This window comes from Aspergillus brunneoviolaceus (assembly GCF_003184695.1).
Source record: "Aspergillus brunneoviolaceus CBS 621.78 unplaced genomic scaffold BO95scaffold_46, whole genome shotgun sequence".
Taxonomy (NCBI): Eukaryota; Fungi; Ascomycota; class Eurotiomycetes; order Eurotiales; family Aspergillaceae; genus Aspergillus; species Aspergillus brunneoviolaceus.
In genome coordinates this window covers 91,022-112,074 of record NW_020290776.1, presented here as the reverse complement: position 1 = coordinate 112,074, position 21,053 = coordinate 91,022, and the positions used below count along the sequence as shown (strand labels likewise).

Sequence of the window (21,053 nt, the reverse complement as noted above, 5' to 3'; positions counted from 1 at the left end):
CTAGACATTAGAGAACAGTGTTGGCCGTCATTATGACGGACTATATTCTGTTCAATTCCATGGGTGAGATTGTCTGATCAGATATTGTACTCATGGAAAGACCCTTAGTTACTATCAGCTATTAATGTTAATTGTGTCCCGCCCTAATCCGGCATTGTTGAATCTAATCCATACACAGAGAGTAGCTACGGTGTAGAGTATGTATCTTCTAAAAGCCAGAGTAACAAAATTTGTCTGAACACATGCGAATGTATATGTGGGCATGATCATGTAATACTCAGTAACTTATGTAGTAATAGCTCTCTACTCAATGCACTCACTCATATTCACTCATCAGCCTCATGAGTCAGAACAAGAGAACGAAAGAAAAAAGTCTGAACGAAGACTAGATTACGTCACCCACTCCGCTGGGTACCCCGCCAACCGCCGCCCGAAAAGCCTGGCAGAAAAACTTGAAACACCCCTCCTCGCCCAAAAATGGAAGCCTCTTCTCCTTTCCACCAAAGTTCCATCAGTTCCGCCAAACGTCACCTGTCTATAGTATAAGGTAGTCTAGTACTAGGTAGTCTATACCGTGTTTGTTAAGGACCCTGTCAGGGCCACTAAGTAATGAAGTAGTAGCTTGTCGTAGCTTGTAGTTTAATCTAGCAGCAACGAGGATCATCCCATACATTCTTTCCCTTTGATTAGTCCTTTATCGAATGGCCCAGAACTGCAGGCGGTTTTCTCGAAGCTGGCGATGGAGCGGGTGGAAGACCATCGAACCCCATGGATACCCGTCGAACCGCCGCTTGCTAGAAACTTCGCTGGAGTTGCCATTTCACCGCCCGCCACTATATCAACGTTGCCAGTCGCACATTTTCTCTGCTCCATTCATCCATTTTCTAAACACGCAACTACTACTCTCTACTACTCCCATTTCCTCCTACCCTTTCTTCTTTACCACGCTCTAAGTCTCTTATACCCTTTCTCGAGGCTTTTTTTGTACATTACGATAATCTTGCTTAACGAATTCCCTCTACTACACACGTCACATCACACATCATGGCCCCCGCTGTCGGTATCGATTTGGGAACCACCTACTCCTGCGTGGGTGTCTTCCGTGATGACCGTATCGAAATCATTGCCAACGACCAGGGTAACCGCACCACCCCCTCTTTCGTGGCCTTCACCGACACCGAGCGTTTGATCGGTGATGCCGCCAAGAACCAGGTTGCCATGAACCCTCACAACACCGTCTTCGATGCTAAGCGTCTGATCGGTCGTCGTTTCGCCGATGCCGAGGTCCAGTCCGACATGAAGCACTGGCCCTTCAAGGTCGTTGACGACAAGGCTGGCAAGCCCATCGTCGAGGTTGAGTTCAAGGGCGAGACCAAGCAGTTCACCCCCGAGGAGATCTCTTCCATGATCCTCACCAAGATGCGTGAGACCGCTGAGTCTTACCTTGGTGGTACCGTCAACAACGCCGTCATCACTGTTCCCGCTTACTTCAACGACTCCCAGCGTCAGGCCACCAAGGATGCTGGTCTCATCGCCGGCTTGAACGTTCTCCGTATCATCAACGAGCCCACCGCTGCTGCCATTGCCTACGGTCTGGACAAGAAGACCGAGGGTGAGCGCAACGTCCTCATCTTCGACCTGGGTGGTGGTACCTTCGATGTCTCCCTCCTTACCATCGAGGAGGGTATCTTCGAGGTCAAGGCCACCGCTGGTGACACTCACTTGGGTGGTGAGGACTTCGATAACCGCCTTGTGAACCATTTCGTTACAGAATTCAAACGCAAGCATAAAAAGTTAGTCACGTGACTTTTCTTACTTCCTATTCATTTCTCCCTCAACTCTCTCATTTACCCCTCATTTCTCATTCATTCCCCCCTCATTTCCCCTTCAACTCTCATTTACCTCTCATTTCTCATTCATTTCCCCCTCAATTGCTGTGTGAGCGTTTGTGCTAATGTTTACCTAGGGACTTGACCACCAATGCTCGCGCTCTCCGCCGTCTCCGCACTGCTTGCGAGCGTGCCAAGCGTACTCTCTCTTCTGCTGCCCAGACCTCTATTGAGATCGACTCTCTCTTCGAGGGTATCGACTTCTACACCTCGATCACCCGTGCTCGTTTCGAGGAGCTTTGCCAGGACCTCTTCCGCTCCACCATGGAGCCCGTTGAGCGTGTCCTCCGCGACGCCAAGATCGACAAGGCCTCCGTCCACGAGATCGTCCTCGTCGGTGGTTCCACCCGTATCCCCAAGATCCAGCGCCTTGTCTCCGACTTCTTCAACAAGGAGGCTAACAAGTCCATCAACCCCGATGAGGCCGTTGCCTACGGTGCTGCTGTCCAGGCTGCTATCCTGTCTGGTGACACTTCCTCCAAGTCCACCAACGAGATCCTCCTGCTCGACGTTGCTCCTCTCTCCCTTGGTATCGAGACCGCTGGTGGTGTCATGACTGCTCTTATCAAGCGCAACACCACCATCCCCACCAAGAAGTCCGAGACCTTCTCCACCTACTCCGACAACCAGCCCGGTGTCTTGATCCAGGTCTACGAGGGTGAGCGTGCTCGCACCAAGGACAACAACCTCCTTGGCAAGTTCGAGCTTACCGGCATTCCTCCCGCCCCCCGTGGTGTTCCCCAGATTGAGGTCACCTTCGATCTCGATGCCAACGGTATCATGAACGTCTCTGCCATTGAGAAGGGTACCGGTAAGACCAACAAGATCACCATCACCAACGACAAGGGTCGTCTTTCCAAGGAGGAGATCGAGCGCATGCTTGCCGATGCCGAGAAGTTCAAGGCTGAGGATGAGGCCGAGGCTTCCCGTATCCAGGCTAAGAACGGTCTTGAGTCCTACGCCTACTCCCTCAAGAACACTCTCAGCGAGGGCAAGCTCACCATCAGCGATGCCGACAAGGAGAAGGTCACCGCCAAGATCGACGAGACCATCAGCTGGCTCGACTCCAACCAAACCGCCACCAAGGAGGAGTACGAGTCCCAGCAGAAGGAGCTTGAGGGTGTTGCCAACCCCATCATCTCCGCTGCCTACGGTGCCGCTGGTGGTGCCCCTGGCGGTGCCGCTCCCGGCGCCACCCGCACTGCTGACGACGTCGAGGAGGGCCCCGAGGAGCTTGACTAAATGTCTCAACTTTCAGTTTTGCTTCTAGTTCTTACTACCCATGGCTGTTCATTGGCTAAGTTTTTCTCTATTTGCATGTTCTAATCTTCATGTCTTTTGTTTTCTTTAACGAAATTATGGGATCCTTTTCTTGTGCATGATTGCATAGATTCGAGGTTTAGTCTTCACTGCATGATGATTTACTCTGCAGTAATCAGGAGGGAAAAGTTTCCTTTCGACGAATACAATAAATTTCTAATAACCTTGTCCTTCATCCTTTCGCTCTTAGTAGTAAAATCTGCTTTGGTAAGCTCTAGCCGTAACTAATAAGACTTGTGGATCTTGAGGGAGTCAGAACCAGGCGTAGGACTCGAGACTGTTTGTACTTTGTAGCCTAGATTCGGGAAGCCTCGGCCTCATCCTCGGCCTTGAACTTCTTGGCATCGGCAAGCATGCGCTCAATCTCCTCCTTGGAGAGACCACCCTTGTCGTTGGTGATGGTGAGATTTTCAAGAAGATTGTACAGTTATTAAGCATTATTTATGGTGCTCTTAGAGCGATAGTTCAACTCTTCTCTTAGGCGTTCAAGCATATTTACCCTAGCTTGATTATCCTAATAAAAGCTCCAGTCTAATGAATAATGCAACCATATCATCACTTGTGCTGATTTCTGCATGTTGACAATAGTCAAGATCCCTGTAATTATTTCAATGCGATTTCACGACATATGGATGTTATACTATACATTAATAGTCGGGGTATAGAGGCAGCCTATCGACCCTCTTTATTTCTTTAAGATTAAGCCAATCATGGGGTTGCTGTTGTTACCTAGCTGGAGGCGATCAGAAATGGTACAGTACTTGCCTGAGCAGCTTGGGTGCTCCATTCAATACTAATCCTCCACTACTGTTGAAGAGTCTATGAATTACACCTGCAAATTTCATGTATAAGTTACCCATATATAGTATAACCACCACAGCAATAGACAAAAAGCCCAGGATGTATAAATCAATCAATTCCCCTCAACGCCACACAATTCCACCAACACATACATTTACATACAAATCATCAACCAGAGGCAATAGTCTGACTGATGATGATAGAAGAGGAATGAATCACTTTCGAACCTCCTTCCTTCCCCCCAAACTCAGCCCGAATCCGATCAATCAGCGCTTGCTGCCTGCCCCCTCCCTCTCAACAGCCCCCCCCCAAGAACCATCAAGAAAACACCCATCTCCACGGCGAGGAAAGTCCTGGAGCCATGAATAGGCGGACAGGAAACCGTACAGCATGTCCCGAACAAGACAAGATCCCACGGGGATATGCCTGCGAGCCATCATAGCCCTGCGAAATCGCCCGCCCACCAGCGTTGTACCCGACTCGCCCCAAGCTGCACCACACTCCCGATCCCGATGTCCTTGGCTCGCTCGGGGAATTTCTCGCGCTGTTCGCGCTGGATGCGCAGGAGGGCGGCGGTGGTGCCTATCGCGAAGGCGAAGATAGGATCTGCGGCTCTATTTTTTGGGTACAAAGAACGAGGATATTGTTTTAGTTTGCGATCGGATCTTTCAGTCTCAAAGTGTCGTGGATCAAACTTGCGATTGGGTGTTGTGGGGTTGGGAGTTTGGGCTCGGAGCTGGAGAACGAGAAAGAGGGGATGATGGGGAGCGCGGATTGTGTTTAGGGTGCTGCTTCTTGGGTAGACATGAATCGGGGGTGTTGAGATGAGTAAAGAACTGGGACATACTTGGAGATTAGGTAGATAGGCATTGTAAAGGCTGCGTTGGTGTCGATGATGGTAGTGGTTTGGGTGGTCCACGTAGAGGTGGTGGAGTTAATACGGAAATTAGAAAGTTCCTTTGTCGCGTAACTGCGGAGCACCTCTTGCCTAGCATAGCATTCCACTTATTGCGGCGGTGAGGTGGAACTTCAAGGAGCTTGCCGAGGCCCAGGTTCTAGAGTACCATCCTCCCTCGATGTATCTGTTGCCTACCTCTGCCATGTAAACAGTTTCTATGATGCTGGATGATCTGTCTTTTATTTCCAATGTGTTAACTCTGTAGCGCAGAACCACTCGAGTCATCAACCGTCGATGTAGAACCACCCTCTCCTGTCTGTCTCACCCAAGGAGGGTGGACATCACAGCATATAGACTATCTCTGTGTGGCCATTCCTAGTAACTCTCATATCCTGTAAGATAATAGTAGGCATCCCACATAATGTAGAATTACTATTGCTGCAGAAATTTCGAAGAAGATGATTTTCCGGCTTAAGCCGAGCGAAGCATGTACAACGAGTTAACTAGTTGTTATTTGATCAATCATTGACCTACCAGCCAATTTAAGATATTGATCCAAAGAAGACTTATACATTGGCTCAGGCGTATGGTCTAAGTTTGCAGCTGGGGAGGCTTTGCATCGCCCCTTCCCTAGACTCCTCTCCGCCATCCATCTCAGCATAAGCCATAATACTACAACACTACAACTTTAAGGAGCCAATTGAGCCAGTTATTTAGACACGAAGCTTCAGTAAACTAGCGTTAATCATCTCTGCTCAGGCCCTCCTAGGGATGCGAATCTACTTACCACTTCAGAAATAAGTTATGCTCAGTACCATAGGCAGGCACGAATGATCGTGCGTGTCGGCGCCAACTAGATTAGGCCGCGAACCCTACAGAAACATGCCCAGAAACATGCCCAGACACATGCCCAGACACATGCCCAGGCTCTAGAATCCTGGGGTTAAGATACATGAAATTAGCACCGTACATCTATCATCAGTGCGTCTTGTCTGCCCTACTGCCCTGCTAAGCTGATAGACGGAGAGAACAACAACGATAAGCATATTTAAATCCCTCAGTGTACCTTGCCTCTGCGGACTGGGTAGCCACTCGCTGGGCAGGAAAGCATAGACGAAACAGTACTGCACATGCACTCAGCCCTACAGGTCTACCACGTATCCTCAATCTCTCTGTCGCCGCCCACTTGTCGAGTCTTATGGCCACTACCGTGTGTTCACTCTTGCAGGTTGCAGGAAAACCGGACTTTGTGAGACATTGCTGTAATCCCGCGAGGCCTAGCTCTTGAAACACGTATCATCCAACATGATGTATCTTCCAGAAACCTCCACATATCCATCATTCAAACCCCCCAAACTATCAAGCTCCCGTGTACCTCATCCTGTGACTACGCTGGCAAGGCTGGCCACGAGAAATGCGCCTGTCGGACCTATATTGCGGAGAGCCTAGGGAGAGCCACCAACTAAATCATGAGGAATGACGCCCTCCCCGTCGCCGATGGAGTTTTACAATCAAAGGCGAAGCCTAGAGGTTACTCCAAAAAGATCGAGAGGGCTGGAGACCATGCTCGTCTATAAGGGTAAAAGACCGTAGATAGGAAGTCATATTAAGGGGAGATGTGTTTCTTCAATTCCAATCGCCATGCCGCCATCAAACTCGTGAAAGCAAAAGAAAAAGGTCTTGTCTATCAAATGCGCAAGGCTCAACAGACTGCTCTATTTAGTACCAGAAAGCCCCGAAATCGAACCTGACAGAAAATCGCGTCCCAAAAAAGCAAAGCACCCGCTATTATAATCAACATATAATTACTTTTTTTTACACAACCTGGCCAAACGCAGGGATCAGCGTCTGAGCCAGCCAGAAGCTGAACACAAGCTTAGGTCCAGTCATCAACAGCTTGGGCGTCAGACCCTTAAAGAAACTGGTGAATCCCTCGTTCTTCATCATATTGGACACGATCCGGAAACCAGACTCCGGGTTTTCGAAGTTGCGGTTCTGAATACGGGTCTTGATGACGTCCAAAGGAGCAGACACAACCAGAGAAGCACTAGCACCGCAGATGGAAGCCACGAAGTTCTGACCCCAGGTGGCAGAGTTGTAGTCCTTCAGCTGGTAGATGTACTCCTTGGCAAAGGCGGAACCACCGAAAAGCTGTTCACACCCAGTCAGCATTTAAGAAACATTCAGAGAAATGGTCACATACAGCAAAAGATCCAGGGGCGTTGCGGGCTGCAGTCCAGCCAGCACCACGGTACAGTCCCATACCCTCATCCTGGATGATCTTGAAGAGGCCGCGGCCGCGGAAGGCCTCGGGGTTAGTTTGACGCTTGATCTTGAGAACGTCGAGGGGCAGAAGAACAATCTCCCCGATACCGATCAAACTGAATTATTGTTAGCGAAGGGGCTCAAGTCAAACAACATCGGACATGCGCACCTTCCAGCTGTCGCGTGCATGATAGCCTTGCCAGTTCCCTTTCCAAAAGCATTGTCGAAGTCGGAACCGTAGTGCTTGGCCAGATAGTCGCGAGCGAAGGGCTGGCCACCGTACTTATAGATACGCTGAAGAACCTTGTAACCGGCGGCGTAACCCAGACCGGGGAAAAGAGAGGTAAACTTGCGGCCAGCGGGGGCGTCGGCAAATTCCTTGAAAATAACCTTGTTCATTGCTTCAGAGGAGGCGATCTGTAGAAGACGATTGTCAGAGAAGTCTTGAGCCGGCCGAAATCAGTTGTAGAGTTGATGTCGTCTTACACGAGTCTGGTTGCTCATCAACCGCTTGGCAATGGTGTCGACCTTCCAGGCGAGTTAGCACAAGGTCTCAACAAGCGCGATATCGCTTTCATCACAACAAGTATGGGGGCATTCGTACAGGGTGGAAAACCATGAGCTCCGTAATACCAGCCGTTCCTAGCAACAACATCTGGTTAGCAACCGAGTACAAACACCAAACTATTCTCGGAGCTGTATATGAACACCTACCTGAACCCAGGAGACGGGCGGTCGCGGATTCTCTCTTGACATCCTTCGTGGCAGAGCCAGCACCAGCTTGAACGAGGGCGGGAGACATGTTGACTTGGTTGATAAAGATGGCGAAAATCTGAATTGAATTTTTTTCTTTTCCTGCTTGGGTGAGTACGAGTCTTATAAAATTGGAAATAAGGGAAAGAGAAGTATGGAACCAGGAGGGAAAACTCACCACCAGAGTCAGAGGGGCGAGACACGACTGGAGCCAGACAATGCGGCGATGAAGGGAAGGGAAAGGGAAAAAAAAAGGCAGACGCACACCAGCCAAGAGAGAAGGAGAAGGAAGAAGAACAGAGAGCAACTTTCCCGCAACTTTCTGCGCCGACTCGGAACCACTTCCAGCGGCCGCGGCGGACGGATGAACTCGACTAGACTACTTTAGGCCTGGCACCACCGGCCCTGAATCGGAGCCGCTCTCTTAGGACAATTGAGTCAGCACACGCGGCACCGTGACGGGATTCCGGGACGGACCCGGGCCTCAAATGGCGTTCCCCAGGTGCAGTGTAGTAGACTACTCCATATTCATTCCATTTTCATTTTTGGAAAACAAGTGATTGTGGCGGCCCAAGGGAGTTGGTCAGTGTAAACCACGCAAGTCACAGTAGCAATAGAAGTGAGGTGTTCCTGCAGCTTGAGATCCTCGGAACAATACAAGTCCGCTCCTTCCAAGCTTAGCGGCACAGTGCTTCAAGTCAAGGTACGATGATTACGAAAATCCCCCGGGTACTTGGCATCTCGGATCGCGCATGATTAATGTCTCCATTCATTCGATAACAGTTGATCTGGAAGTTTGATCCCATTTAGACGATTTCCACATGAAGAAGACAGCTCGAAGACAGCTCGCCAAGAAAAGAGTCAAAGGAAAGGAAGAACATAGATAGCCCCGTAAGAACGCCGACGGAACGATACATCAAAAGCACCAGTGACCAGCGCAGTCGAGCTTGCCCATCTTGCTACGGCCTACAACTGATAGATCCCACGCCATCCCACGCCCAAGGGATCTCTCAGAAGGCCCACGGCGAAGCGAATTAGCAGTGGCGCGACTTGATTACTTCAAGGTAAAGCAAGACAGAAACGGACAGGTCGACCAGCGCCTAGTAGTCACCGAATGTGTTCTCGCCGGAGTACCTAGCAGCGACAACTAAATCAGCCAAGGTAATTCATCAAGTATGGGCCTAGAGCTTACGTGATATACAGGAATCCATCCTCATCCTTGTGCTCTTCGTAGATGCTGCTCATGAGCGCTGCTGTTGGCGGAAGGACCTCATCAACGAAAATGAAGATGGCTTTCTCAGGAGACAGCTTAATACGCTTGCGAATCACGTAGACAAACTGTCCAACGGTGAGATCGGCCGGAACAAGGTACTTCTTCTTGTCGATGGTTGCAATATCCGACTTCTCGACCTTTTCGCAGATCACCTGTAGGGTAGAAAAGAGCGTGGTTAGTATCGCGAACAGGCGGTGAGCCGCGGACACACAATGAAACCCCAAAGACAATGATGTTGAGCATGGGCGGACATACCGGAATGCGATCGGCGTACTTCTGACGGATACGCTCGGCCTCAGCCTTACGCTTCTCGAAGGGATGCTCGTCCTTGAACTTGGAACGCATGTTGATAGCGGGTTCGGGGCGGTTAGTTGGGAGCGGGAGCGTTAGACCGATAGAGATCGAAGGGAACCGATAGTTGCTGCGATAAGATGATTTTAGGGTGAAACCGGAATCTGAACTATGATGAAAGCGATGGAAAGAAGCGAAACAGTTGACAGATGGGTGTAAGGATAGATGGATAGATGGATAAATGGATAGATGGAGAGATGGAGAGAGAGAGATAGATAGATAGACAGAGACGAGGGGGTGGTGGAAAGGAGGATGAACGGTGATGACAAAAGGTCAAGAGAAGGCGGACAGGCAGCCCCGCGTCATGGCAGAGAGCAGTAGGGGCTGCTGATAAGGCCGCCAGGCAAGCGCGGATCACGGGGGCGGAGGCGGTGAATCCGCGCCCCCACACGTCTGGATTGAGTCAAAGCAAGGTCAGGTGTTTTGTGGTTTTTATTATTGTCTCTTCACGTGGAAAGCAAAGGTTCGTCCAACTGACCCAAGTCGGATGATTGTATCGCTTGGCTGCCATCCTTGGTTCTCCAGCAAATGTGACTTTACCACCCGTACATACATTGACTGATCATAGATAGTCTACATGGCGGGTGCGTTGCCACCAGTGCCTCCACTTAGGTCAGTGTCTAGATCCCGAGTCCTTGGTCCCATTTCCGTCCGAGGAATTTTGTCTACTAGGCACAGCCCTGAGGGCCCCGAAGGTGGTTCCTGAGTCACAGCTCCTTCTATTGATTTTGCAGTTAATCCTATATGTTTGGCGATATGTAAAGATTTCATAAGACCAAAGATTGTGCCAATCCTTGCACAGTACAGTAATGCGATCGACAAAGAAGATACACACACTTTTGGAGGCATAGGAGTCGATCAACACGTGACCTTCACAGACCAAGCATACCGCACAAACAGCACAAACAGCACAAACAGCACAAACAGCACAAACCGCATGCTGCGGGTAACTACAGTACACTCACGACATGGCGGATTTATGCAAACCGGCCGCAGGACCTCGGAGGTGGTGGTCCCATACTCTTCCGGAACCTAGCTGAGCCATCGAACCAATTATTATCCCGTGAAAGTTCGCCGCACTTGGTACTTTCTGCTCCAAGCTACTAACTTGAACAATAGCGCGGAGTCTCGGAAGAAAGCAAGCACGAATCTGGCACCACCCGATCCTTAAGCAGATCAGCCAATTCTTCAATTGCCCCGTCCACAATGGCTATGGCTCGGCCATATATGCCTCTGCGGAGGTCCGTTTGTCAGGTCTTCCCTCGAGCCTCTTGCATTCCTCGCGGCGTCTCAGCGCAGTTTCGCAGGCACCTATCAGAGCAAAAGCCACGCGAATCCAAACCCTTTACTGTGTGGAGGCCATACCTACGACTAGCAATCGGTGTCCCGTTCATCGCGGCCCTCATATATTCCATGGTACCAACTGCAACTCTTCAGCCCCGCACCGCTGGCCCCAGTTCTGACCTTGCGATCTATATAGATGACAGGTGAAGTAACCGAACTCGACTCGCCGTCAATTGTGGAGCTCGATGAGGCATTGAAGAAACAAGCAACAATCAGCGAGACGTCACCTATGCGTCTGCGGATGGAGAAGTTGATCAAAGAACACCAGCAGAAGATCGTGGAAGAATTGAGCAGAATAGATGGAAAGCAATTCAAGAGCGACGAGTGGACGCGCCCCAATGGAGGCGGTGGCATATCCTGTGTTCTTCAGGATGGGCATGTCTTCGAGAAAGCTGGGGTCAACGTATCGATTGTATACGGGGAGTTACCTCGTCCCGCTATCGAGAAGATGCGAGCTGATCACAAGTCCTTTGTCGGGGCCGATGTGGACTCGCTGAGCTTCTTTGCAGCCGGTCTCTCCTTGGTCCTGCACCCACACAATCCTATGGCTCCGACAGTCCATCTGAACTACCGTTACTTCGAGACGACGGACCCCAAGGACCCAATTAACGGTGATAAGAACTGGTGGTTTGGTGGCGGTACTGATCTGACTCCCACCTACCTTTTCCCTGAGGATGCCAAACACTTCCATCAAACAATTAAGGACGCCTGTGATCGACACGACGCCACATATTACCCCAAGTTCAAAGCCTGGTGCGACAAGTACTTCTATATACCCCACCGCCGTGAGTGTAGAGGTGTTGGTGGTATCTTCTTTGATGACCTTGATGCCAGTTTCTTGGAGTCTTCGTCCACTTCGTCACAAAATCCGCAGGAGACTCTCTTTTCTTTCGTGTCGGATGGGCTTGCGTCTTTCCTCCCCTCCTATGTGCCCATCATTGAGCGCAGGAAGGATATGCCATTCACCCCAGAACAGAAAGAGTGGCAGCAGCTTCGTCGAGGTCGCTATGTTGAATTCAACCTGGTATACGACCGTGGTACCAGCTTTGGTCTTCGTACACCCAATGCCCGAGTTGAAAGTATCTTAATGAGTCTTCCTCGTACAGCAAGCTGGGCCTACATGGACCCAGTGTCCGGGACTCGCACCGAGGAGCCTGATTCGGAAGAAGCGCTGTTAACTAAAGGCAAGGAGCATGAGAAGGAGATCATGGATGTTCTAAGACATCCTAGACAATGGGTCTAGGAATAACCGGAGTTCTCCCATTTCTCTTTCCTGTACATCAGAGCTGGTCCACCCTTCCTTCTGAACGACAATTTAATTTATGTACGATATCGAGTAAAGTGAGCTCACACATGGTAGCACATAAAGCAATTCGGTAACCCCCTCGGTACCGCAGACGAGATCATGTTGAGCATACAATGTGGCCATGAGTGTCACGGATTGTCTGCAAAAATTGAGACTGACGATCAAATTTTATTCCCACACGAATGGAATCTATCCACAACGATGGTGTTATGCGGCGCACAATGGGGTAATTCAATGCAAAGGCATAACGGGTAACACGCCCCAAAGATATATAGACACATGGGACACACGGGACGAAACGTGGAGCAAGTTCAACCAAGAGATATGAAAAGGAAAGAGGCGTGGCCGAATATACATACAGAAAGCTCAGCTCTATCGACCAGCGACCACGCTTCTCTGTTTGGCCAGCCAACCCTTTTGTGCATCAGCCAGGGTTCCGTGGCGGTATCTAGACATTGTGATATTGTTGTTCTGCAGTCGACTCTGCAAATCATACCATGAGGAGCTCATAAGCTCAAGCTCCCGAGCTTGAGCCTCAATTGTCTTCTGAAGCTCAAACTGTGCAAATGAAAAGTCAGTGAAGTGACAAAGATGAACACAGAATGAGATCGCGAGTTCACTCTCGGCGCATAGACTCTCACTCACCTCACGCTCTTTGCTGATTCCAGTATCTGTATCATCCTCGAGCTGCCTTATGCGCTCCTGGAGGAACTTGATATGCTCGTTTTGTTGATGAATGTACTACAACGGTCCAGTTAGTCTCTGGAATGAGTAAAAAGAGTTCAGGGGTCAAGCGACTAAGTCGCAGCAGTCGAGAGTCAAGACTTGAACCTTGTGACGAGAAAGCGACTCATATGGTACAGACTTGCAGCCTTTCTAGCCGATAAGACAGGCATATTGCCAAATGGCCGGTCCGTATGGTGATTGAGTTGTTTTCTGCAGCCACTGGAAGGCCCAAAGGGGGCAAGCTTCACGCTGGTTCGTCTGACGCAAGCCGACAGCTGTGGAGAAAATGCATAACTGACCTCTGCGCGCTTGGCTAGTCTTTCCAGATTCTTCTCAATCTGTGCGGCAACTTGCCGCGTCAATTCCACGGCGGATTTCTGTGCAGTTTCGGAGTCATCGCCGTCCTCCTGTGCCAGTAGTTCAGCAAGCAACTTCTTCATCTCCTCTGCTGCTTCCTGATCCTCTGCGCGGAACTCCGCTTGCTTCTTCTCTAGAAGGCCTCGAAGGTCGTCGCGCTCAGCACAGGTTACCTGCACCAAGGTATGAGTCGAATCAAGCTCAGCTTGAAGATTGTTGAGTTTGCGCGTCACGTCATCCCATGCATCACGCATTTTGCTTAACTCTGTTGCATTGTGTGCTTTGACTTCCGCCATCAAATCAATTCTTTCGTCGCTGGCAAGTTCGACTACGCGACTATCAGTACGATCATCTGGGCTCACGAGGCTTCAGCAAATCGAACTCACGCTCTGCCATTGTATCACTCAACGACCGCTTAGTCACATCAAGAGAGTCCTGAGCTTCTGCCAGCCTCTTGAGTGTCGCTGTAAACTGATCGTACAGCTTCCAATACTCATCACTAGGGATCGACATTAGAAACGGAGCTGGCTAATCACAGGCAAACACACCTCTGCGTTGAGTTGGCGCGAGCCTGTTGTAAAGTCTCACTGAATGTTTCAGAGAAGCCTTCGAGTATCTATAAGTTGCCCGTCAATATCCTCGTGGGTAGATTATTAGCTGTGAAGCGACGTACAGATGCTGAAGGTCCCCTTAGTGATTCAACCTCCTTCTTGAGATCCTCGGTTTCAGGTTTACTGTTGACAGCCGTTAGCACATGCCTTGCCAGCAATAAGAGGAATGATTTCCATACAGTTGAGATTCTTTCACACCGATGGCCTCGAAGTCTTTCTGTAGGGTTCCCTCTAATTTCGGAGTCTCTGTCCCCGGCGTCAAGGATGGACTACCGGGAGACCCTTCCAACTCCCGGACTCGTTCTCTCAGCTCGCTGATCAAGGCGTCGTCGCGCTCGCGTTGTTCTTCGGCGTTGCTAAGACGCTCAGTAAGTGCATGATTGTTGAACTCCAATTGCTTTTTAAGATTCTGAATTTCACTACACTCCTGCTCTATGCGAGGCAGGACTCTCCTGTACTCCTCAAGCTCTACCTCGCGCTCAGAATTCCATTTTTGCTGTGAATCCGTCTCCTTTAGTTGCTGCTGGAGATCCTTTATTTGATTCCTGAGGGACTGATTCTCCTTCTCAAAGTCCTGACTTGCTTGCAACTTTTGGCGGTACTTCTCAGCTGCATTCGCTTTCCGGGCTAGCTGGTCTCGTTCGGTCTTCAGCTCATCATAGTCATCTTGCAATTTTTGGAAACGCTGATTCTTGACTCGTAGTGATTCGACGGTCATTCGTAGACTGTCAATTTCATCTTGTGCCGTGGCTAGCCTGGCTTCTTGGGTAGCAATTATATCTTCTTGTTGGCGTGACTTGGACTCGAGAGCCTTGGCATTGAGTCCAAGATCTCCTTTACCAGATCGCAAGTTGATAAGCCGATCCTCAGTGGATGCCAAGCGGCTCTGCAAGGTGTCGTTGTTCTCCTGGAGGCGTGCCAATCGGTCATGCATGTCGTCAATTTGCTTCTGCATATCCTTTTTCTCCCGAGCCATACGATTATTCTCCGCCAGTACCTTTCCGACACGCTCCTCGAACTGTAATTCTGGATCGACGGGTGGCTCCCGCTCCTCTTTGATGTCATCCTCGCCGTCAATGGCTTCGTGCTGGCCATTTTGTGCCTCTTCGAAGATGTTCTTAAGGGTCTCTTGCGTTGGGGTGCTTAGCGTCTGCAAGGTCTCGACATAGGTCGGCGCGTTGGGCGAACGAATGGCTCCAATCAATAGCAATTTGAGAAGCTTGTTGGCCTCTTTCTCGGAGTTCTTCTCGGCGACAAGTTCTAGGTTGGGGTTCGGATCTAGACCGGATGGCATGCCATCAGGCTGCTGGCGGATGTAGTTGACAAGCAGTTTGTGGATATGTTTCAAATTCTGCCATTTAGACAGCCAGTGGTCAGACGGGGTTCGTTGGGGGATCTCATCGAGGAAGTACTGCGGGTCGATATCTTGTAGAATCTCCCAGATGATGGTCCCATCGGAGAGCTCCTCTGTTGTGCGGATGGTTTTACCCAAAGCGAAGCTGTTTATCCACTCTAACAGAGCCTGCGTGATTGTATGCTCCGCGGTCATGGCTGCCTGTCAAGCGGATGAGTGGAGTTGTTCAGAGCGTAGAGGATGACACCGCGACCAAGTAGCTGCTGGGGGCGGAATAATTGAGATGGTTTGATATGTGTTCGTGGGGGTGCAGCCGGATGCGAAGAAGGAAGGAACAGGTTAAAGTGACCCCTCATCAACCTAAGAAAACACAAATCCGGACAACGAAGGATGGGACTGAGATCGTCGAGCGATCTTTTTTTCTGGTAGAAGGATGAACCCCGGGGTGTTAAGCCTAAAGGGTTGGAGGGTTGGGGGGTTGGAGGCGCGGGATCCACGCCACGCGCAGGGACAAGACTGAGCTACCATAATTAATTAATCCAGTCCCGCTCGGGGCCACCAAGAAAAGATCCGGTCGATATCAGTAGTTGTATGGAAGGTATATACACTTTATTACTATGGCGAGCCTCTACTGCGAGATTCCGAAGTGTCTATTTATGTCTCAAGCTCTCTGCGCGAATCACAATTCCATTGTACTGTACGTAATAACTATTCAGGGGGACTTAGCCGCACGCCGGCAAGACACAAGATCCCAAGATAACTACCTATCATATTCAACGCAAAGACCTGAAGACAGATTCGAATTAAATTCCGGCGCGCCCCCAAAATCCCTCATAGCCATCATTATCATAACATTGTTGTTTTCAGGAAGTAGCCCGCTAATTGCCAACATTGGACAACTCAAACTCCCGAGACCAGCAGGAGGTAAGCCAAGTGACGACGAGCAACCTCAGACCTCCTCCAACTTGAAACAGCACCGGTTCATTTCACTGGATCGAGACCATTTGATCTTGTTCGATTGTGGGTTTGTAAGCTGCGGACTGGGTTGATATCTGCTGGATAGCTTCTTCCGGACAGTCGGCCGAAAAGCCTCTGAAAGCGAAGGTCAGAACAAGCGACGAGGAATAGGTGCAATGAAATTACTTGATCAGAGCTACAAAGACAGAGTATGGTTAGTTCCAAGTCCAATACAAGTGGTAAGAGACAGGGGTGCAGAAGTTCTTACTAAACTCGTGTGTAATTTGGCCACCCTACGGGCATAAAACAATTAGCAAAGTCGCGCGACAGTGACTTATGACAGGTATTCAGCAGCATACAGCATCCAGAACGGAATCTTTGGCCTGCTGAAGCACCGAATCTGGAGTCCCTGCAGGGAAAGAGACCAGAACCGAATTAGCCAGAGTTAGCGGCACAAGACCGAAGATAGCCGCCGAGATTAGCTGCATTTTGAGACGAGATAATCGGACGGAATCACTGAATATACGACAAAGCAGCTTGAGTAAGTGTGGACTTGTCTTTCTAGTCTTGATGGAAAAAGGCTTGCTATGACTGAAGACTATGGACTGATAAGGTCGAAGCCGGACCGGAGACTGGAGTAGGATGAATTGTAATCTGCCCATTCATGCATGCGTCATTAATGCCGACTTGAACTAGTACCTTAGGGGGCTGTATTGTCCCGAAGAGGGTTAGGGTTGTATTTAGGATACATAGTATCAATACTGCAGCCTCACTGAGCTGGTATATGTGTTGTTATCATGGCGTAAGATACGAAGTTATTCAAGTCGAGTGGTTGCTGACTCAGCCTAAAGCCAGTCAGCCCTTTCCCGACCGTCGGTTCTGGTGAGTGCTCTCAGGTCAGCAGTTGCTTCTGCTTCTGCTTTCCATGCCTTGCCCTTTTCCCTCAGTTCCTTTCAAGCTCTTTCAACCCCCTTCCCCCTTGCCCTCCCCCCACCCATTCACCCATTCACCCATTCTTTCTCTTCTCGTTCACCTTGCTTGCTGCTCACTTTGCCTTATCCCTCCTACACTTCTCTTCCCCTCCCCTCCGCTCTCCTCCTCTTCCTTTACTCTCTCTGTCTTCTCTCCTCCCTTCTGTCGTCTTTCTTCACGTCTTCACGTCTCCAACAGATTCACCTTCTACTTGCCTATTTCGCTTTTGCTTACGGTTAACGCTCGCTTCGGACCTTCACCTCGTGCCCTTTCCATCAACTGTCCTCGTGGTTCAATTTATATCTCCCGAGGGCCTTCCTTCTTTCAGCCCCGAAGAAACTAAATCCTCGTCCATCATCTTAGTTTCGTTGGAGCTTCTTTGGCTAGGTATACTCTACAGGAAGTATTGATCGGCGCTGGATTGATCGCATGAGGTAGCTTGACATCGAGGACACGGGAGGATTGGTAGTGCGCAGGTGCTATTTCGGTGACTGCTGGTTCGGGTGGAGGAATTGCGCCTGCATCCGCGTGTTATTTTCTCCGAGTCTGACCCAGATAGCTAGCAAGCATTTGACAAGTTCCGCCGTCTCTTTCCATCTCTTGCTCTTCCAGGAGATCGTTGTTCTTGGAGAGAAACAAAGAAGGGGAAAATAGGAAGTTCTAATCTGGGTATTCACACAAGATTCGAAACAATCCACGAGAAAAAAAGACTCAACAAAGAAAAGAAGCCAAAATCCGGAATCCCATTTGAGAAAGGAAAACAGAAAGAAAGAAGAAAAATAGAGGGAATAAAAGGGGAAAAAACGAAGGAAAAAAAGAGGCAGATTATCAGCGCAAATAACATTTATACAAACACAAGGAAAGCTTCGAAAGTTGTCGAAGGAGAAAAAAAAGATAAGGAAGAAAAACCAGAGAAACTGACGATAATATCTCTCTGTGTCTTACGGCACTACCTACAACTTTTTAGTCCTTTCCCATTCCCCATTCTTCACTGCCCATCTCGGCTCCCCTTGTTACCGTGTATCATCCCCATCATGTCTTCTGGACTGGCCTCCGATGAGGTGGCCGAGGATTACAAGAACTCTTTGGAAGATCTAACCACAAACGATAGGTTCCAGATCAGCAATCTTACGGTTATTGCGAAAGAGAACACAGAACATGCAATGGCCATCTCTCGCGTGCTGGAGAATCACATTCGAACAGTAGGTGACATACTCTTGCCACTTTCACAACACCGAGTTGCTGCTGTTGGACCTGCCGAAGCGCAAGACCGTCTGTAGTTCCGGTTTCTGGATGGATGAGTTCTAATTTGCTCTGTAGACACCGCCGGCTCAAAAACTGCCTGCCTTGTATGTAGTCGACTCGATCGTCAAGAACGTAGGGACGCCCTACACCTTGTTTCTGGGTCGCAACATGTATCAGACATTCATGAATGCCTATACGTTGGTGGATTCGCAAACTCGCCGCAAGCTCGATGAGATGCTCAAAACATGGAAAGAGCCTGTGCCCGGTTCCTTAGACACCAGGCCCGTGTTCCCTCCAGAAATCACGCGCAGTATCGAAAGTGCCTTGATCAAGGCAAGGACTGCAGCCCTTCAGCAACAGCAAGCCCGAAGCCAGCAGGAATTCCTCACGCGTGGTCGAAATGGGACTCCCCCCGGCTGGTCCAGTACTCCAACACCACCACAGAATCTGGCCCGGTACCCGCCAGCCTCGAGTCAAACCGTGCCGGCTCCTTACCAGCGGAATGGCGCAGGTCATGCATATCCGCCCTCGGTGAGTTTTGTTGAGTGGAAAATCCAGCGAACTTGGTTAACTGAACTGATTCGTAGGGGGACACGCATGCTGCACGCGCCATGTCCACAGCGCAAATCCAGCAACGCTCGGAAATCGATCTATCCGCCTTGAACCGGGATATTGAATCCTTGATTGCCGCAGCCCGCGGTGATTTCGCCACCAACCCTCTCGATTCGGCCGTGCAGCAACGATTGAAAGCTCTCCTCGACCTGCAGGGCATCTTACAACGCCAAGAGCTCACCCAAGAGCAATTGAAATTGGTTCGTGATCAGGTGTCAGCCCTGGCACCAAAACCAGTCATCCCGGCACCTCAAGCCCCCCAAAATATCCCGCCTGTTTCGATACCTCCTGTAGCCGCTACCCCACCAGCCCAAACGCACTCGCAGCCTCTCCAGCAGTTGCTCAATCCGGGTATGCTCGCCGGGCTTATCAAGGCCACTGCTGCGCGTCAACAGCCCACCCCACCGCCTCAAATGACCGGGATTTTACCCCAGATACCGATTTTGAACAGCACGCCCCAGCCCGCTGTTTCCGCGACAAAGGAGAATCCTCTCATTGCGGCTTTGCGGGCGCAGGGGCTATTACCACCGGCATCGGCACCTCCAACTGCCTCTACCGTTCCTCCTCCTAATATTGCGTCTGCATTCCCACTCATTGTGCCTGGTCAGGTGCGATATACACCGCCTGTACCCACACCGCAGGCTCAAGGCAATGCCGAAGGGCAGATGGATGTGCAGATGAATACTATGTCCATGAAAATGTAAGCTGCGCGTGTGAGAAGACGTCCTTGAGACCTGCTGACTTGTGGTACCATAGCCCACGATATGCACTTATTAGCAGCCTCTATGAAATGCGCACCAATCGATGTGGGACGTGTGGCCGTAGATTTTTCGCGACCGAAGAAGGGAAGGAGAAGAAGGCGCGTCACCTGGATTGGCACTTCCGCACCAACCAACGCATGTCCGACGCTGCCAAGCGGGCCCAGAATCGAAGTTGGTACGTTGACGAACGGGTAAGTGATAAGCATTCTTCCGGTGGAGGCCATTCCGAGGTGGTTCCCAAGCTAAAAACAACGTTAGGATTGGATCAAATCCCGAGAAGCAGGAGACGACCAAAATCCTACAGACACGGAAGCCTCTGGCGACGCAGCTGATGGACATGATGGCAATGTAGCGAAAAAGGGACCGTCCAAGCCGTGGATCCGCGCGCCCAATGATGCGACTCTGCGGAATACTCCTTGTCCAATCTGTCAGGAGAAATTTGAATCCACCTGGTCCGAGGATGTACAAGATTGGATCTGGCAGGATGCAACCAATGTTGGGAGTCGTGTTTACCATGCTAGCTGCTATGCTGAAGTGACTAAGGAAGGCCCAACGCCAGCTAATCGGGGGGCGCCACTGGCACGCACCGGGACTCCAGACTCTGTGCTGGGTAAACGCAAGGCAGAGGTGAGTATACTTTTTTCTTTCTTGAAACAAAGCAGGCTGTCCATCTCTAACAATGTCAAGCAGGTGACCAACTCCCCAAGTTCGAATGGACGGATTAAGACAGAGCCTATCTGAATGGCGGTGTCCATGCCACATAGACTCCATTCCTCACACCCACTTCCTTTCATAACATTGCTTTGGAGCGAAGCTGCATCGACATTCATCGGCTGGTGGCTTTTGTTTTGCATCGGGACCGGAAGACAGGCATTTCCATGGGCGGCGTTGCTGTTTCTCTTTGCTGCTTTCCCCATCCAGGACTTCAAGACTCCAAGGGCACTGTCAATGTTGATGGGCCACAGGCCGCGCACATCCACAGATAAATGAATCTCTCTTGCGGATCTTGTATATAGATCACCATCATGATCTGAAGAAAAAAAGTAGAGATGAGTGCAGTCGGATCATATCTGATTTAATCTGGTTTGGTACATCTTATTTTAAATTTCTATGTCTCTTCTTCTCCCCCCCCCCCCCCCCTGCCCAGTGCCTGTAGGTGACGTACGTAGGCGGGGGTAGTTTGCCCCGCTCGGGGTTACTCCGCGTTGTCAAAAGATAAAAAATAAACACCTAAAATACTTAAAAGAAGGGTCCAGTC

General features: G+C 50.1%; 8 protein-coding genes across 8 annotated transcripts; 3 read left to right on the top strand and 5 right to left on the bottom strand.

Moving 5' to 3' along the window:
- Window positions 1-1,044: 1,044 nt before the first annotated feature.
- Window positions 1,045-3,242, top strand: hsp70 (molecular chaperone Hsp70; the record flags this gene model as incomplete). The annotated part of the gene is made up of 2 exons (XM_025590289.1): window positions 1,045-1,793; window positions 1,967-3,242. The coding sequence occupies 2 exons, from the start codon at window positions 1,045-1,047 to the stop codon at window positions 3,129-3,131; spliced, it is 1,914 nt and encodes a 637-aa protein (XP_025440753.1). The 3' UTR covers window positions 3,132-3,242.
- A 1,204-nt stretch (window positions 3,243-4,446) lies between these two features.
- BO95DRAFT_416829 (uncharacterized protein) lies at window positions 4,447-4,944 on the bottom strand (the record flags this gene model as incomplete). The annotated part of the gene is made up of 2 exons (XM_025584401.1): window positions 4,858-4,944; window positions 4,447-4,624 (listed from the first exon to the last, which is right to left on the bottom strand). The coding sequence occupies exons 1-2, from the start codon at window positions 4,878-4,880 to the stop codon at window positions 4,447-4,449; spliced, it is 201 nt and encodes a 66-aa protein (XP_025440752.1). The 5' UTR covers window positions 4,881-4,944.
- A 1,552-nt stretch (window positions 4,945-6,496) lies between these two features.
- Window positions 6,497-8,196, bottom strand: BO95DRAFT_392433 (putative mitochondrial GTP/GDP transporter Ggc1). The gene is made up of 7 exons (XM_025583646.1): window positions 8,105-8,196; window positions 7,888-8,028; window positions 7,778-7,815; window positions 7,660-7,701; window positions 7,343-7,590; window positions 7,112-7,289; window positions 6,497-7,059 (listed from the first exon to the last, which is right to left on the bottom strand). The coding sequence occupies exons 2-7, from the start codon at window positions 7,973-7,975 to the stop codon at window positions 6,724-6,726; spliced, it is 930 nt and encodes a 309-aa protein (XP_025440751.1). The 5' UTR covers window positions 7,976-8,028; window positions 8,105-8,196; the 3' UTR covers window positions 6,497-6,723.
- An 830-nt stretch (window positions 8,197-9,026) lies between these two features.
- BO95DRAFT_366460 (autophagy-related protein 8) lies at window positions 9,027-9,544 on the bottom strand (the record flags this gene model as incomplete). The annotated part of the gene is made up of 3 exons (XM_025582749.1): window positions 9,027-9,060; window positions 9,119-9,351; window positions 9,455-9,544. 3 exons carry the CDS (start codon window positions 9,542-9,544, stop codon window positions 9,027-9,029), a joined length of 357 nt encoding a protein of 118 aa, XP_025440750.1.
- Window positions 9,545-10,553: 1,009 nt separating this feature from the next.
- On the top strand, window positions 10,554-12,308 carry hem13 (coproporphyrinogen oxidase). Its single transcript, XM_025580876.1, has 3 exons — window positions 10,554-10,619; window positions 10,670-10,966; window positions 11,031-12,308. The coding sequence occupies exons 2-3, from the start codon at window positions 10,757-10,759 to the stop codon at window positions 12,135-12,137; spliced, it is 1,317 nt and encodes a 438-aa protein (XP_025440749.1). The 5' UTR covers window positions 10,554-10,619; window positions 10,670-10,756; the 3' UTR covers window positions 12,138-12,308.
- Window positions 12,309-12,572: 264 nt separating this feature from the next.
- BO95DRAFT_515680 (putative microtubule binding protein HOOK3) lies at window positions 12,573-15,739 on the bottom strand (the record flags this gene model as incomplete). Its single annotated transcript, XM_025591767.1, has 7 exons — window positions 14,074-15,739; window positions 13,957-14,017; window positions 13,832-13,899; window positions 13,670-13,782; window positions 13,226-13,611; window positions 12,846-12,941; window positions 12,573-12,758 (listed from the first exon to the last, which is right to left on the bottom strand). The coding sequence occupies exons 1-7, from the start codon at window positions 15,441-15,443 to the stop codon at window positions 12,573-12,575; spliced, it is 2,280 nt and encodes a 759-aa protein (XP_025440748.1). The 5' UTR covers window positions 15,444-15,739.
- Window positions 15,740-16,234: 495 nt separating this feature from the next.
- Window positions 16,235-16,693, bottom strand: BO95DRAFT_416816 (uncharacterized protein; the record flags this gene model as incomplete). The annotated part of the gene is made up of 3 exons (XM_025584399.1): window positions 16,235-16,338; window positions 16,474-16,498; window positions 16,565-16,693. The coding sequence occupies 3 exons, from the start codon at window positions 16,691-16,693 to the stop codon at window positions 16,235-16,237; spliced, it is 258 nt and encodes an 85-aa protein (XP_025440747.1).
- A 1,423-nt stretch (window positions 16,694-18,116) lies between these two features.
- Window positions 18,117-20,885, top strand: BO95DRAFT_181470 (putative mRNA cleavage factor complex component Pcf11). The gene is made up of 6 exons (XM_025580875.1): window positions 18,117-18,379; window positions 18,498-18,953; window positions 19,010-19,734; window positions 19,791-19,986; window positions 20,054-20,422; window positions 20,486-20,885. Exons 1-6 carry the CDS (start codon window positions 18,212-18,214, stop codon window positions 20,534-20,536), a joined length of 1,965 nt encoding a protein of 654 aa, XP_025440746.1. The 5' UTR covers window positions 18,117-18,211; the 3' UTR covers window positions 20,537-20,885.
- The last annotated feature ends 168 nt before the right edge of the window (window positions 20,886-21,053 follow it).

Excerpts from the sequence above, each read along its gene's own strand:
- BO95DRAFT_392433 (XM_025583646.1), bottom strand. The coding sequence starts at position 7,975 with ATGTCTCCCGCCCTCGTTCAAGCTGGTGCTGGCTCTGCCACGAAGGAT. Across the intron at positions 7,290-7,342 it reads ATGCACGCGACAGCTGGAAG|TTTGATCGGTATCGGGGAGA; the intron begins GTGCGCATGTCC and ends ACAATAATTCAG. Across the intron at positions 7,060-7,111 it reads ACGCCCCTGGATCTTTTGCT|CTTTTCGGTGGTTCCGCCTT; the intron begins GTATGTGACCAT and ends GGGTGTGAACAG.
- hem13 (XM_025580876.1), top strand. The coding sequence starts at position 10,757 with ATGGCTATGGCTCGGCCATATATGCCTCTGCGGAGGTCCGTTTGTCAG. Across the intron at positions 10,967-11,030 it reads CGGCCCTCATATATTCCATG|ATGACAGGTGAAGTAACCGA; the intron begins GTACCAACTGCA and ends CGATCTATATAG.
- BO95DRAFT_181470 (XM_025580875.1), top strand. The coding sequence starts at position 18,212 with ATGTCTTCTGGACTGGCCTCCGATGAGGTGGCCGAGGATTACAAGAAC. Across the intron at positions 18,380-18,497 it reads TGGAGAATCACATTCGAACA|ACACCGCCGGCTCAAAAACT; the intron begins GTAGGTGACATA and ends TTTGCTCTGTAG. Across the intron at positions 19,987-20,053 it reads GTTGGTACGTTGACGAACGG|GATTGGATCAAATCCCGAGA; the intron begins GTAAGTGATAAG and ends AAACAACGTTAG.